The sequence below is a fragment of the Macrobrachium rosenbergii genome, chromosome 12, assembly GCF_040412425.1.
Source record: "Macrobrachium rosenbergii isolate ZJJX-2024 chromosome 12, ASM4041242v1, whole genome shotgun sequence".
Taxonomy (NCBI): domain Eukaryota; kingdom Metazoa; phylum Arthropoda; class Malacostraca; order Decapoda; family Palaemonidae; genus Macrobrachium; species Macrobrachium rosenbergii.
The window spans coordinates 33,907,685-33,924,331 of record NC_089752.1 but is presented as its reverse complement, the minus strand read 5'-3'; the positions used below and the strand labels follow the sequence as shown (position 1 = coordinate 33,924,331).

The following is a 16,647-nucleotide window of genomic DNA, read 5'->3' as shown; positions in this document are numbered from 1 at the left end:
TTCCTTGAGCCATTATCTCTGTAAAAATGGTATTTTCATTATAAAATAAGTTTTTAAATATACTTACCTGGTAGTTACATATATATAGCTTTATCCCGCTGATTAAATGCGCCATACGGCAGAAATTCAAAATTCGCGGCAATCGCCGATAGATGGTCAGGTGGCCATACCTGAGCGCCCTCTACCAGGTACCTAGAACCATTCCCAATTGTCCTCAGAAATTCCATGCCCCTGTTCTCAGAGGAGGGAGGAGGGACCTTTTATATATGTAACTACCAGGTAAGTATATTTAAAAACTTATTTTATAATAAAAATACCATTTTTAAATATCTAACTTCCTGGTAGTTACATATATATAGCTGATTGACACCATTGGTGGTGGGTTAGAGAACCAAAACACCGTTGGGAATTCGTATAATTACTAAACACTAAATATTAGCTGTAAACATACTCTGGTTCTTACCTGATAAGGAAGCTGGCTTCATAATTATCCTGCCTCATTCCCCTGCATTCCTTGAGAGACCCAGCGACCCATCCAGGGGCTGTAGAAAGTCTCTATGGGGCTGTCACACGGTCCTCAACCTTAACGTGACTAGACCACCACCCTTGCTATCCTGGCATAGCCATGGACAAAGAGCTGACCACCTGACCCACTAAAATCACTAAATAACACACTCCATAAAACCTAACTTAGACTTGCAACCCCAGACTGTGGAAGGTTGCAACAACCTTCACAGACAACCTGTGAGTTCAAATCAAGAAAAAAAAGCAAGGGTATAATAAAAAAAAAAAAAAAAAAGAAGAAGGTTATAAGGTAGAGGCAGTAGTACCTTCTCCAACTACGGCGCCAGAGGCAACGTACGGACCCAGGGAACAGCAATCCTCATATTGGGTCTGTACTTCTTTCAGGTAACAATATGCGAAGATAGACTTGCTTCGCCAAAATGTCGCTTCAAAATCGATTTCATAGACCTGTTGTGTCTATAAGCCATCGGTCGCCACAGCTCTTACCTCGTGCGCTTTGACTTTGAGGATTGGGAAAGCTTTTCTCGTCACATTCTTGGTGAGCTTCCCTTATTAAGTCCTTGATAAAGAACGCCAGTGCATTCTTTGATAAGGGTAACGAAGGTTTCTTCACTGAGCACCAGAGGTGATCTGTCTGACCTCTCATGTTTCTGGTCCTTTGTAGATAAAATTTTAGGGCCCTAACTGGACAAAGGCCTCTCTCTTTTTCCTGTCCTACTAAATGAGACAGCCCTGGTATGGAAAAGGATCTGGGCCATGGTTGAGAAGGGTTCTCGTTTTTAGCGAGAAAACCAAGTTGAAGTGAGCAGACTGCATTTTCCCCATTGAAGCCTACTTTCTTGCTAAAGGCTTGTAATTCTCCTACCCTCTTGGCTGTAGCCAACGCGACCAGGAAAAGGGTCTTCTTAGTGAGATCCTTCCATGAAGCCTTGTCGAGAGGTTCAAACCTATTTGAGGTTAAAAATTTTAGGACTACGTCCAAATTCCAAGAGGGGGTCGGGTTGTCCTTCCTCTTAACTGTCTCAAAAGACCTTATGAGATCCGTGAGGTCCTTGTCTCCCGACACGTCAATATTTCTGTGACGGAAGACGGAAGCAAGCATGCTGCGGTATCCCTTGATGGTTGATACTGCTAGGTTTCCTTGGGTTTTTAAATGCAGTAGAAAATCTGCCAGTTGAGTTAGAGAGATACTGGAAGAGGAAATGTTATTTTTCTGCACCATTCCTGAAAACGTCCCACTTTGATTGGTACACCTTGAGTGTGGACGTTCTCCTCGCTCTCGCGATGGCTCTTGCAGCTTCCCTTGAAAAGCCCTTCGCTCTTGCCAGTTTTTCGATAGTTGAAAGGCAGTTAGGTTGAGAGCGAGGAGATTTTGATGGTATCTCTCTATATGTGGCTGTCTGAGTAGATCGTTCCGACAAGGTAATGATCTGGGGGTGTCTACTAGCCACTCCATCACCTCTGTGATCCATGGTCTCATGGGCCAAAATGGAGCTATCAGGGTCATGCGGGGCGTCGTTCGACTCTCTGAACTTCTCCATGACTCTGTCTAGGATCTTGAATGGGGGAAAACGCGTACATGTCTAGTCCCTCCCAATTCATGAGGAAGGCGTCCACTGCCACTGCTTCCTGGTCTGGGACTGGAGAGCAGTAGACTGGTAACCTCTTCGTTCTCTGTGTCGCAAAGAGGTCTATTGACAGTTCTCCCCACAGATTCCAAAGCCTGTTGCACACCTCGTGATGTAAGGTCCATTCTGTCGTGAGAACCTGTCTTCCTCTGCTGAGAAGATCCGCTCTGACGTTCTTCTCTCCCCTCTATGAAGCGGGTGATCAGAGTTAAGTTGTTCGCTTCTGCCCACAGCAGGAGATCTTTTGCTGCCTCGTAAAGGGAAAACCGAATGAGTGCCACCCTGTTTCCTGATGTAGGCCAACGCTGTGGTGTTGTCTGCGTTGACCTGTACAATCTTGTTCTGGACCTTCTCCTGAAAGTGGACTAGTGCAAGATGAATGGCCACCAGTTCCTTGACATTTATATGCCATTTCTTCTGATGGTTTTCCCATAGACCTGAGATCTCGCCCTTCCCCAGCGTTGCACCCCATCCCATGTCCGATGCGTCTGAATATAACACTAGGTCGGGGTTCTTCTGTTGAAGTTCGAGGCCTATTTGAAGTTTTTGGGGTCGTTCCACCAACTCAAATGATTTTTGATTCCCAGAAGGATTGGAATCCACGTCTCCAGATCTTGGCCTCTTTTCCAATAGCTTGACAGATGGAACTGAAGTGGACGTAGATGTAGTCTTCCCAGGGAGACGAATTGTTCGATCAAGGAGAGGGTCCCCAGCAGACTCATCCACTCCCTCGCCGAACAGGTCCATCTCCCTAGAAAGAGCTTCACCTTTTCTAAGCAATCCAGAATGCGTTTCGGGGCTGGAAAAGCCCGAAAAACCACTGACTGAATCCTCATCCCCAGGTAGATGATGTCCTGTGAAGGCATTAGCTGTGATTTGGCTAGATTTACTACCAGACCTAACTGTTGCGTCAAATTCATTGTCACTTGTAGATCCTCCACACACTTTGCTTGCGATCTGGCTCTGATTAGCCAGTCGTCCAGGTACATCGAAATCCGTATCCCTTTTAGATGTAACCAGTGAGCTACGTTCGATGCCACTCGAGAGAAAACATAAGGAGCCGTGCTTAGTCCAAAACAAAGTGCTCTGAACTGATAGGTTGTCCCAAGATGCACAAACCTCAGATATTTTCTGTAGTTCGGGTGAATTGGTACGTGAAAATACGCGTCCTGTAGGTCTATCGAAACCATCCAATTTTCCTGTCTGGTGCCTGCTAGGACTGACGCAGAAGTCTCCATGGCAAACTTGACTTTGCTTACGTACTTGTTCAATGGACTTACGTCCAGAACTGGTCTCCAACCCCCCGAGTTCTTGGGTACCAGAAAAAGTCTGTTGTAAAAACCCTCTGACGAGAGGTCCTTTACCTCTTCTATTGCTGCTTTTGATAGCATCTGGGTCACCTGTTCTTGAAGAGCTGCTGCTTTGCTCCCCGAGTAAGTAGCTGTCAACTCTAACGGTTCTTGTGAAAGAGGGGGCTTCCTTAGGAAGGGAATCTTGTATCCTTCCTTCAAAACTTCTACTGTCCATTCGTCCACTCCCCTTTGGCTCCACTCTTGCCAAAAGTGCGATAACCTGGCTCCCACTTGTGTCTGGAGGTTGTTGTGATCATTTCTTGGATTTTGGTTGCTGCTTGGGGTTCTAACGAAGTTGTCCTCCAGCAGCCATTCTCTGACTTCCTCTCGAAAGGGCTCTCCCACAAAAGGGCTGACGCGTAGGAGGAGCTTCCTTGTCCTTCCTGGCTAAAAAGTTTGCCGGAAGAACTTTCCTAGCAGTCCTTGTGATCAGATCTTGCGTTGATTGTTGCGCAAGGGCTGCTGATAAATCCTTAACCAGCTCTGAAGGGAAGAGCTGTTTAGATAAGGGAGCATACAAGAGTTCAGATTTCTGAGCGATAGTCACTCCTGAAGACAAGAACGAACACAGCATAGCTCGTTTCTTGATAACACCTGCTGTGAAAAGGGCAGAAAGTTCGACCATCCCGTCCCTCACAGCTTTATCGAGACAGGCAATAAGGTGCATTTGTGTGTCATTCTTCTCATCTGAAACCTCTGCAAGAGCTGCTAGAGTTCAGTCCATCAAGCTGAAGACTTCAATGGTTCTGAAGATGCCTTTCAGCAAGTGATCCAATTCCGAAGTGGACCAGAGAACCTTGGCCTTTGTCATGGCTGTTCTACGTGAAGAGTCAACGAGTCTGGAGAAGTCCCCTTGGGAGGAGGCAGGAACTCCCAAACCGAGAGCTTCCCAGTCTCGTACCACACGCTGGATCTAGAAGCCAATCTTGTCGGGGAAAGGAAAAGGTTGTCTTTCCTTGTTCCTTCTTCTTCAAAATCCAATCATTCAGTGTCGAAAAGGCTCTCTTCACTGATTTGGCCAACACTGTCTTCTTGAATGAGGAAGACTTCTGGGGTCTACCCATCAAATATTGCGAGGAGGACTCCGAGGTGCGGCCTGATGAAAATCGTTAGGAAATAAGTCCGCCAAAAGTAAGAAGTCTTTTCAGATCAGCGGCATGAAGAGTTTCTTGAGTTTCCTCTTCCGAGATCTCTTCCAAAGGATCCGCTATTTCCGATGTCGAACGAGTGGGGGAAACGTGTGTATCGTGCTGCTTGTGTGCGTCACGCATGCGTCCAACTTGCTGCGAGGGAGCTTCACGATCCTTGTCACCTCCCGTCACTCGTGCGGCTTGTTGCGGGGAAGCGTCTATGAGCGCTGCAACTTGCCGCGAGTTTGCGTCTTGTTGGCTGTTAGCGTCTTGTTGTCCTGACTCCTGCCTTGCCCTCTTCTTGGGTCTGTTGACGTCCTTAGATTCCTTCTTGTGTGTTTCTTCTCTTAGTCCTTGCGACTTGTAAGAGTCAAAAAGAGACGCAAGGGACTGCTGAACTTCCGACAAGAACTTTACTTGAGGTGCCACTTGTTGCTGGGAAACAACTGGAGATGGCACTGCACTAGCTTCCACAACTTCGGGAGACTCTAGCTGGGATCTTTTGATGATGAGGTGGTGACGCAGCTTGCGACACGTCCCATTCTGGGGCGGGGGAGAAGCGTGAACTGAAGTCATGTATACGTCTTCTTCCTCCGACGAGTTATCGTCTTACGCCTCTGTTTAGGCGCCGAAAACGCGCCGTCTTCTTCCGACAGGAATCTCTCTGGAGAGCTCCATTTGCTGCAAGAGAGGGTTGTTGGAGCGGGAAGGGGACCAGCGTCTCTTGATAGGTCTAGATTCTTGTGATTGACGCCAACCACGTCTGGGTCTTGCGTCATCCGAGGATGACGAACATGTCCTCATCTCGCCTTTCCTGCGGCGAGGGGAGCGTCCTGGGATGCGTCAAACAGGATCGCTCGAGGGGACGTCCGCTCGTTGTTCAACGTCTCTCACCTCCCTTAGCCTGTCAACGTTCCTTCTCCCAGGGGTTGGGGAGCATGGAAGAGGTCTAGGGCTAGGAGCGTGACAGACACGAACAGACGCACCCTCCACTGCACTAACACTGTCACCGAACTTTTGTTGCAAACTATGCACTGCCCCCACATCACTTCCCTATCCAAAGAAAGGGATTGCACAGAAACTCCTATGGCAGAAATAGCAGCCATTATATCCTTTAAAGACGGATTACTTACTCCCGACTCCAGGAGGATCGGGTACTACTACCTTAGGGTTAGGATCAGGAATATTAGTATCAGACAAGTTAGAAAGGACTTGACTATCAGAAGACCTAGCTGAAAGAACACTGGAAGATCTAGCTCTCCTAATTCTGTCCTTTTCCAATCGCCTCACATAGCGATCATACTCTCTCCACTCTTTCTCGGACAAACTTTCACACTCCTTGCATCTATCATCAAATGCACACACATGATCTCTGCATTTCTTACAAACTGTGTGGGGATCAAGAGCAGCCTTGGGGAAGCCGGTTCTTGCATCCCCTAACACACATTCTAACAACAGGGTCAGCCATCTTGAAAAGCAAGTACAAAGAACAATTGTTCCAGTCAGAAAACGAACAGATTAGCTATCAATGAGAAAAAGAAAAATCCAGGAAAATCCAATATCAGCGAAAGCCATCAACAAAAACCAAACAAGTAATGGGTACTTCACCAATTGTAGTAAAGCAAACCAAAGTAGAGCGAAATTTCCAACGTGTTGATAGAACGACGGCAGGGAATTTCTGAGGACAATTGGGAATGGTTCTAGGTACCTGGTAGAGGGCGCTCAGGTATGGCCACCTGACCATCTATCGGCGATTGCCGAATTTTGAATTTCTGCCGTGCGCGCGAATCGGCGGGATAAAGCTATATATATGTAACTACCAGGGAAGTTAGATATTTAAAAACTAGCATTTAGAGAGACTGGTACTGTATGAACCTGGGTATTTATTACCTGACTCCTCTTGAGGATAAAGAGAAACTAGAGTGTGAGAGATAGAGAGAAAAAAAGGGGTCTCTCTTGAGCAAGAGAATGCTCTAAGCAAGCACACAACAAAGAAGCCTTAACAGCTCTTCCCACCAGAAGAGGGAGGTGTGAGGGAGAGTCCGTGTGTCCTCTATACAAGAACCTCTCATGCACTGTATAGTTCTGGTCCCTACTCTAACTTTCCCGGAGATTCCCTTGAGGAGTGCGATAGGGAAGGGTGATGAACCTCTCCAAAAACTGTTATCATGCCAAGCATGCAGAGAGAGTGTTCACAAGACGACAAATGTTCTCCTCTTAGTCCACTGGAACGCAAATGAGAGCAATGTCTTTGCGATGACTCATTTCTCCAAGATCTTCTATCACAGCTATGTTCCCCTGATCAATATCACCATTTCAACTTCTTAAAAGAAATTTAAGATTTATCTTTTCTCCTCATCCATTTTTGTTAGGAACCAGGGCATCAGGAAGAGGAAGATGACATGGCAACGATGATGCTAAAGAAGATGAAGACCGTCTCCTTTTCTTCTTATTATGAAGAATGTTTACTGTCCAATGACCAGAACTCGTACAGAAAAGTACCAAGGAGGTAGGCTCATTCAGAGGAGATCAGCAAGGAAAACAACTTTGACTGTGAACCCTGTCTGGTAACAACAGGCACTGCACGAGGCATGGGCTCATTGGAAGTGTCATCACCATGTGGGATTACCACCAGCTCATCTCCAAATGTTTATGAGAAGAGCAAATTTATTCCAGCTCTCTGCTGACATCTCCTGGACTCAGGTGTATTGGTTTTATTTTCTATTCCATCACATTTATTCACTTAATCACCATTTCCTAAATTTTGTCTCTCCCTCTCTCTGCAAGCTAATTTCCTTTTGGAGTTCTCCTTGGTTTATAATCTGTTGACCCTGTCCATTAGGTTTTCAGCTGAAGATTGAAAGAAAGAAAAAAAAGAAATAAAAAAATTCAGTAGGATGCACTGAATTCACCATTGGGGTGTAACTTCCCAATGAAGAAGGTGAACACTGCTTGTCATTCCTCATTAAATCTTTCCCACTGAGAAGCCTACTCCACCCATGCCTCACACGGGAAAGAATGGAGTAGACCTTACCTCAACAATGAGAACAAAACTAAAGTGGGTCTACAGTTAGAGAAATGAAGCAGCTACAAGATCACCCGAAACCCTCCCATCTATGTTGCTCTTGTTTATTCTCCATGAAAGCAAAAACAACATTCATATGAACCCCCCCAAATGTCAACTCAGTTACACTCATCCAACATGATGGAAAGGTTAAGTGACACTTACATGCAGGGGGCTTGGCTTGAACCCCCACTCTCTCACTAGCGCCACCTTACAGCTAACCTTGTAACTATTTTCATTCAACCTTTCAGCTATGCAAGAAAAGACATTCTCCACTTAAAATGCATTGGTTTGCACTCCCATAGGAACAAATGCACTTTCACATAAAATTCTATGAAAGTTTTTTATTGCCTCTTCCTTCAAGTTTACTTTTAACAAAACTCACCTAAAACATGTCACCCTCAAATTAAAAGATAATAAATTTTTTTCATGAAATTAAATCTATACACAAATAACCCCATACTTTCATAATTACTAAAATATTTGTCACTACAAGGAAGAAAGGCAGAAAAAAGTAATACTCTTTCACACCAAGACCTCTCGCCTCATAACCATTTCAAATACTTTAGTCTCACAAGATATGAAACTGCAAAAACCCATAAACTGTACCCAACAGTATGTAACTGAATGTACTTACAGCCTCACAGTTCAAACATTTTAGTTCTCTGGTGACAACTGCCTGAAAAATCTCATGTACCCAAGTATTATCTTGTTGCTGATTGTTACCACCCCCTCCACTGTCCTGTTGCCCTCCTAATCCTGCTTGCTGATCTCCATCTACTCCTTGCTGTCGACTTCTACCAGCAAGCTGCTTTTCTGTAGTGTATGATGCACATCTGTTTTATAAGCTCTTAAATGTTAAAAAAAATTATCATATATCACAATAATGTAAATGAAAAGATATTTAGAAGTACAGTCACTACGTCAATATCTTGCAATTTAATCAAACTATCATATATACACATGATCACCAAGCACTAGTTTTAAAACAGAAAACCAACAACTTTGTTATTAAACAGAAGTAAATCTCATTACTTACCAATGATAGTTTCATTTATGCTATCAATAAGCTGTACAAAGAACTCATGAGCATCTTGTTGCATATAGTTGTCAAACTTGACTGAAAAGATAAACAGAAAAGGTTAATAACAGAACATATAAAACTATAACAACTTCAATGACTAGAAAAAAAATTAAGCAAAAATACACTTTCTTATTATGTTTTTGTAAAAGTACATCATACATGAAACAACCAATTTTCAAAACTAAATTGTCACATGGCACAATTGTAAATAATCCAAGAATAATAACCTTTAAAAAATTTTTAGCTTCCCTGAAATACAGCCTACCACAACATTCAACAGTGGAAAACTGATATAAACTGAGTGGGAAAAGGCTCCACTATTTCTTGTCAGCTTATAACAAATATACTAATAAGCACAGTATCCCACACCTCTTTATAGCTAAGCATATCATTTTTAACAAGTTCACAGACCTCCATTACTATTCCTGCCACACAAAATTCAGTGGGGTATCAGAGGTTGACTCTCCATCTAAGTTAATGGTTTTATGGTTTTATTTTTATTTATAAGGAACAGAGGTCTTACACAAAAGAAAACCTTTGTTTCATATTAGACTGAATAGTGAAGTGAGCACATTGCACAGAAGAAAAGCTTCCCCTGTGGTGCAATTCATTAGTTTTAATGTTAAAATACAGTTGAAAACCTGAACATAATATAAAGTAGGTATGGCAGTTTGCAAGGAGTACCGTATAAGGCTCACTGATATCTACCTCAAAAACTAAGATACAAGAAAAGCAAGTAGGATAATACTGACAAAAATACAATAATATAGTTCACCAAGTCTTCATTTTGAAATTCTTCACTTGGCCAAAAACCATCAATGCTATTCCTAATTTATTAAATACATCATATAAGTACGGGAGCTAAGAGACAAGTTCCTCATCACACACACGCACAACTCCAGTGGGTTAGCGACACCTAATGAAAATTCTTAGACTAAAATAGTTCCCAGATGGTAGCAACCTAGTACACAAAATGCCAAAGTCACAAGATGCTGCAGGTAACGTAATGTGGTCTGAAAACCATCTCAAGCAGAAACTTAGAACATATTATGAAAACGTTGATAAATCTATTAGTGGCATTCCTAATATAAGAAGAAACTACATGGTACTACATTCTCCTAATCATAAGTATAGTTGTACAGCACTGATAAGTTGTCCTCAAATTAGGCATGAAAAAGCTGTATTTAAATTACACAATGTAGGTGCTCTTTTCGTGAGGATATCAGTTAGAATAAAATCTTTCCTAAAAAAAAGCTCTCATCATATCAAAATTTGAGTCTGATATGAGTTCTGAAGAAGACAGACATTTCTGAGTCAACAGTTCAGAAAAGAATTAAATTTAGTCCACAGAGCTATAGTTTCTATTCATATGCTGACCTCTATCCCTTCACAATTGAAAATGACAAAGTACACCTCATCAAGAACATTTAAGTAAAGGAATCACGAAAACGGAGAAAGACTGAAGTTACTCAAAGACCATAATGCCCTTTAAAGATAGCCCATTTCTACTGGTTAAATAAAATATGACCTAGTGACAGAAGTGCTGAACACTATTTCAAATTTCTCTCAACACAATTAAGAAAGCAAAATGGATATGCAAACCACTTTTTCTACAACCAAAGAAAGGCAATAAATGTCACCTTCAGGTGTTTTGAGAGAAATACTTCTCATGGATTACCTTATACATCTATGCTGTGCCTAAAATGTACTACTGGCAATGCATACAGGGCCCAAAATAAGGACTGACATATCCATGCAATACATGGTTACTAGTTACTGTAGGTGACTTACTTCCCCTTACTCAAATACTGTACTGGCAAAAGACCACTAAACAAATAAACTCAATGAAAGTACAACTTAAGTAATACATTTCACCTTCGAGCCCCCTCTTCTTTGTAAGAGCATTCAGTTAGATGAAATGTTGATAGCCAGTCTTAACTGAAATCCCTCAAACCATGTGGAATGAGTTGCCAAGACAGTAAACATGACAAACACAATGATGTGTGAATACACAGATGCACATAATATGCATAGTGGTCTCTCCTTAGCTTGGTAGACACTAATACATGGACAGACAGACAATCTCCTTTCATGCATATTCTGTGACTGACGGTATACAGTGTACCACAACTGACTGAAATCCTCTTAACTGTGCTGAAGGAGATGCAAAGACAAGGTAAGCATAACTGACATACTAACAAACTGATGACCACTGATCATCCACTCTCTACATAACAGTTTCCCTCAGCACTAAATCTAAGTGAAATATCTTCAATCACATTGAACTAACAGATATACAGGTGTTCTCCAGTAACATTAAAGATATGTTTACTGTTGCAAAAAATTTTTACTGAAATCCACTCAACCATGTACAAGTTGCAATGACAAGGGAAAAGTGACAGACAAACTGAAGGACAAACAAAAGGTCAGACAGAAAAACCAATTCTTTGATCTACCTTACTACTAAGTCTGACTGTAATCTTTTCAATCAAGCACAAATTGCAAAGACAAGGTAAGTCTGACAAACACACTGACAAAGAGTCAGAAGTCTCCATGCACACCTATGTATGATGGCCACTTTAGTACCAAGATTGACTGGAATCTATTCTGCCATGTAGGAGCTGCAGTTACGTTATGCATGGAAGACTCTCAAACAATCAATTCATGCACAACTATGTACAATTGTCTACTTTATCGAATTGATTGACATACCTTCAACAGCCAGAAAACAGATTAAGATGGTTTGGACATGCAGTGATATGGGATAGAGAATAGAAAAGCAGTCGCTATGATACTTAAGTCGCTGAACATAGACCAGTGGCAAAGTATAGGAAAATTTGGAGAAAGGGCACAGTAGCAAAGTACAGGAAAATTTGGAGAAAGGGCACAAATGTGGATTTATAGACCAGTATAAAGGGTAAAGCTGATGTGAAAATGATGATGACAAGAGAGAAATTGAAGATAAAAATCAAGAAAAAAGCAACTGTATATTGAGAACTTACAGGAAGCCCTGTCTAAGAGACCTGCAATGGGGGGAAAACAGTTCTGAAATGCAAAGAGGACCTTCATGGAATACTGGTACTTACCATTTTCTTTTCGAAATCTCGCTATGAATTTCTTAGGTGCTATACTTCCAACTTTTTTCTTCTGTGTTGCTATATTATAAAAAAGGTCTGCTAGACATGCCAGAAGGGTCTCTTTTGTACGCTTGTTTTTTGCTTTATATTCAAGGATCTTTTCACGGAAGGGTTTGCAAAAATAAAGAGCTTGCAGAACGGAGTTTATGTAACATGTGTTCCCAAACTGAAAAAACAATAAAACAGATTATTTAGTAAAATGAAATTCAGTCAGCAAACATCATAGGTTTTCTTATTTAAAGATTCCAAGTTTGTTACACAGCATAATTTCTTGTGAGTTGAACAAGTATTTCTCGTAAATATCATAATTTTATCACCATTTGTGCAAGGAACAATCATAACTGAGGAACCTTAAACCTCAAATGAACTGGAACTTGAGTAATACGATTTATATTGTTCTACAGGTCACAAATATTCTTCAACAATAGGCACAGGATCTTGTCCATAATGGTGCAATGAATTTGAGAATGGCTTACAGATTTTAGGAAGGATAAGAAACATTTAATGTATACTTTAACATTTTCTTGTGCCTTGAAAGTTTTAGCAGTAAAAATAACCTTTAACAGAAAAATGACATTATGGTAAAAATTAAATTTTTATAATAAAGTTTTACATATACTTACCAAGTAATTACATAGCTATAGTTTCTATTAACCGGCAGCTAGAATTTTTGAAATTCGCGGTAGCACTACTTTGTTTTGGTTAGGTGACTAATCCCACCCATTTTCAGGGTAAGAGAGGAACTAGACCAGCAAAAAAAGCTCAATGTGTTTATGCCTTCCTATCCATGTGAGGGGAGGAGGGAGGGCTCTGATCATGTAATTACTTGGTAAGTACTGTATATATACAACTTTTAGTATAAAAATGTCATTTTTATATATGCACCTTACCAAATAATTACATAGCTGAATCCCATACTGAAGGAGGTGGGATGCAAGGCTCTATCTATTCAATCACATTAAAAATTGTAATGAAATGAGAATAGAAAAAATGCTAACATTGATAAAATGTTTGCTAGTTCCTTACCTGGCAAGAGAGCTGCTACAGGAGGGTACTACCTCTGGTTGGCGCTCATCTCAACCAGTAGTGGTGTGGCAGTATAGCCAGGAAGCGCCTGCTGCTTAGTGGGATTCTTTACTGGGAAGGAGTTTTCTGATTGCAGATAAAGAAGTAAAAAGTTGCCCCTGCCCTGGGCTCAGTACCATACACATAAAAACAACCAAAGTAATCAATGTAGTTGCCTAGACCATGAATTAAAATCCACAACCCAACAGAAAAAACAAACTGGAGGGCACTCCAAGTACATAGTACCCCCAGGCTCCTCTACAACTCAACACCCTTATTTCAAGGCAAAGAAAAAAGGTATGGAAGGAATATTTCCTACACTTCCTCTCCCATCACCATGCCAGCAACCGAAAACGGACCCAAGGTACTGCAATTCTCAAATATAGTTTCAACTTCGCTCAAGTAATGAGAGGCAAATACTGACCTACACTTCCAATAAGTTGTCTGGATAATTGAGGAAAGCGACAAATTATGCTTAAAAGCCACGGACGAGGCTACCACTCTCACTTCGCGTGCTTTCACTTTCACTAAAGGTAAGTCATCAATCTTAAACTGTGAATGAGCCTCCAGGATAAGATCCTTAAGTAAAAATGCCAGGGCATTTTTCGAGAGGACACGAAGGATTTTTCACTGAGCACCAAAGGTTGCTCGATGCACCATGAATCTTTTCAGCTCTTTGCAAGTAGAATTTAAGTGCTCTTACAGGGAAAAGGGTCCTTTCCTCTTCCTCAGGCCCTAAGACATCTACCACACTTTTAATAGAGAAAGAACGAGGCCATGGATTGGAAGAGGTCTCATTCTTCGCTAAAAACCCAAGAGTAAATGAACAAATAGCACTATCCTGAGCGAAACCAACTCTCTTATCTAATGCGTGCAACTCGCTAACACACTTAGCTGTAGCCAATGCTGCCAGAAACTGAGTCTTTCTTGTTAAATTTCTCACAGAGACTGAACTTAAGAGGTTCAAAACGAGGGTCTGACAACCAGTTTATGACCATGTCCAGGTTCCAAGCTAATAATTTCTCTTCCTTACATTTGGTCGTATCAAACGACTTCATAAGATAGGACAAATCCTTATTAGAGGAGAGATCCACTCCCGTGTCCAAATACAGAGCTCAACATTGCTCTGTAAACCTTAATAGTTAAGGAAGATAGTTCCCTAGAAGATCTTAAATAAAGCAAGAAATATGATATTTTTATGATAAAATAAAGTTTGTTCATACTTACCTGGCAGATATATATATAGCTGTATTCTCCGAAAGGGACCGACAGAAATTCAAAAAACTTACGGCACACGAGATGGGCCAGGTGGTTAGTACCCATTCCCGCCGCTGGGAGGCGGGTATCAGGAACCATTCCCATTTTCTATTCAGATTTTCTAGAAACTAGAACTACTGTCTCCTGAGGGGAGGAGGGCAGGTACTATGATTATATATATCTGCCAGGTAAGTATGAACAAACTTTATTTTATCATAAAAATATCATTTTGTTCATGACACTTACCTGACAGATATATATATAGCTGAATCCCACCATTGGAGGTGGGAAGAGACAGAATAGGATTTTAGGAAACAAAACTATGTAGGCGATTGACGCCTTGGTTCCTTACCTGTTAGCATTGCTGACTTCGTGATTACTGTCACCCAAGCCTGCTTCTGCTTTACTAGAAAACTCCAGCGAAGTAGAGACCTATAAAGCTGGTGAAATCTAGATGATCTGTCAACGGGGGCGAGACCACAATGTGACTAGACCATATGACCTTACTTTGAGGGTAAGCGACAAACTAACAACCACCTGACCAAGCCTAGTTACGTCAAAAAAGATTAACATAAACTAAGGACTGGGGCGACCACCACTGGTGGAGACCCAACGACCATAAAAAACAACACATAAAATATTTAAAAAACACACAAAAACAAAACTAAAGGAGAGGATGAGAGTCGCTTTCTGTTCCCAAGATCGTATTTGCGGAAACGTAAGGCCCCAGCGCACAGCAATTCTCATAGGACGTCTTCACTTCTGTGAGATAATGAGAAGCAAAGACCGAATTGCTTCGCCAAAAAGTGGCACCCAGAATGTCATTGAGAGACTGGTTTTTCTGGAAGGCCACTGAGGTAGCAATGGCTCTCACTTCGTGAGCCTTGACCTTCAAAGTTCTCAAATCCTCGTCTATCACACTGGAATGGGCGTCTATGATGGTGCTTCGTAGAAAGAATGCCAGGGCATTTTTCGAGAGAGGTATATCAGGCCTCTTAACCGAGCACCAAAGATTGCTAGAAGGACCTCTACAATCCTGGGTCCTCTGCAAATAAAATTTCAGAGCCCTGACAGGACACAGGGTTCTCTCAGGTTCTTGTCCAGTGATGCTCGTCAAGCCCTTAATTTCGAAGGACCTGAGCCAAGGGGAAGACGGGTTTTCATTCTTGGCAAGAAACATAGGGCTCAGAGAACAGACAGCATCAGGGCCTCTGAAACCTATAATCTTGCTGATCGCTTGAAGTTCACTAACTCTCTTCGCCGTCGCCAGAGCAGTTAGGAAAATAGCTTTCTTGGTTACATCTTTGAAGGAAGCAGAATGTAAAGGTTCAAACCTCTTGGACATCAGGAATTTTAGAACTACATCTAAATTCCACGAAGGTAACTTAGGGGAGGCTACCTTAGACGTCTCAAAAGACCTAAGAAGATCATGAAGGTCTTTATTGTCCGATAAGTCAAGGCCTCTATGCCTAAAGACCGTTGACAGCATACTCCTATAGCCTTTGATGGTAGGGACTGCCAGCTTCAAATCCTTTCTCAAATAAAAAAGGAAGTCCGCTATCTGGGAAAGAGAGGTTGTGGTAGAGGAAATTCCCTTAAGTTTACACCACTTCCTAAAAATGACCCACTTGGACTGGTACACTGCGCTGGAAGAGGCTCTCCTGGCGTTAGCGATCGCCTTAGCCACTGGTCTAGAAAAACCTCTCGCTCTGAGCAACTTCTCGATAGTCTGTATGCAGTCAGACTCAGAGCGGGAAGATTTTTGTGGTACCTCTCGAAGTGGGGTTGTTTGAGAAGATCTGTTCTCAAAGGAAGCGTTCTTGGAAAGTCCACCACGAGAGACATGACCTCTGGGAACCACTCTGCTGAAGGCCAAAAGGGAGCGATTAAAGTCATTCTCGTCCCTTCTGAGGCTACAAACTTCCTGACGACTTCCCCCAGAATCTTGAATGGGGGAAAGGCATACAGATCTAGACCCTTCCAGTCCCAGAGAAAGGCATCTATTGCTAGGGCTCCCGGGTCGAGAACTGGAGAGCAGTAAAGGGGCAGCCTTGTGGTCCTTGAAGTTGCGAAAATGTCCACCAGGGGACGTCCCCAAAGCTTCCAAAGATCCTGACACACTTCCGCGTTCAGAGTCCATTCTGTTGGCAGAAGCTGATGTTGCCGACTGAGAAGGTCCGCGCGTACATTCTCGACCCCTGCTACAAAACGAGTGAGAATCGTCACCCGGCGAGAATGTGCCCATAGCAGGATCTCCTTGGCGATCAAGAACAGGGACCGAGAATGAGTACCTCCCTGTTTCTTGAGGTACGCCAGGGCCGTGGTGTTGTCGGAGTTGACTTGAATTACCGGCCTGCAACTTGATCTTGAAGAACTGAAGAGCCAAGAAAATCGCTTTCAGTTCT

The 16,647-nt window shown here is 42.3% G+C and overlaps 1 protein-coding gene across 3 annotated transcripts in view; it reads right to left on the bottom strand.

The window, feature by feature from the left end:
* Usp12-46 (Ubiquitin-specific protease 12/46) overlaps positions 1-16,647 on the bottom strand; it is a 79,189-nt gene that overhangs the window by 30,460 nt on the left and 32,082 nt on the right. For all 3 annotated transcript variants that reach the window (XM_067112166.1, XM_067112165.1, XM_067112167.1), the window contains exons 3-5: positions 11,870-12,086; positions 8,739-8,819; positions 8,337-8,515 (exon numbers count right to left, since the gene is read on the bottom strand). In XM_067112166.1, coding sequence (XP_066968267.1) covers positions 8,337-8,515; positions 8,739-8,819; positions 11,870-12,086 — 477 coding nt within the window. The remainder of the gene's footprint in view (positions 1-8,336; positions 8,516-8,738; positions 8,820-11,869; positions 12,087-16,647) is intronic.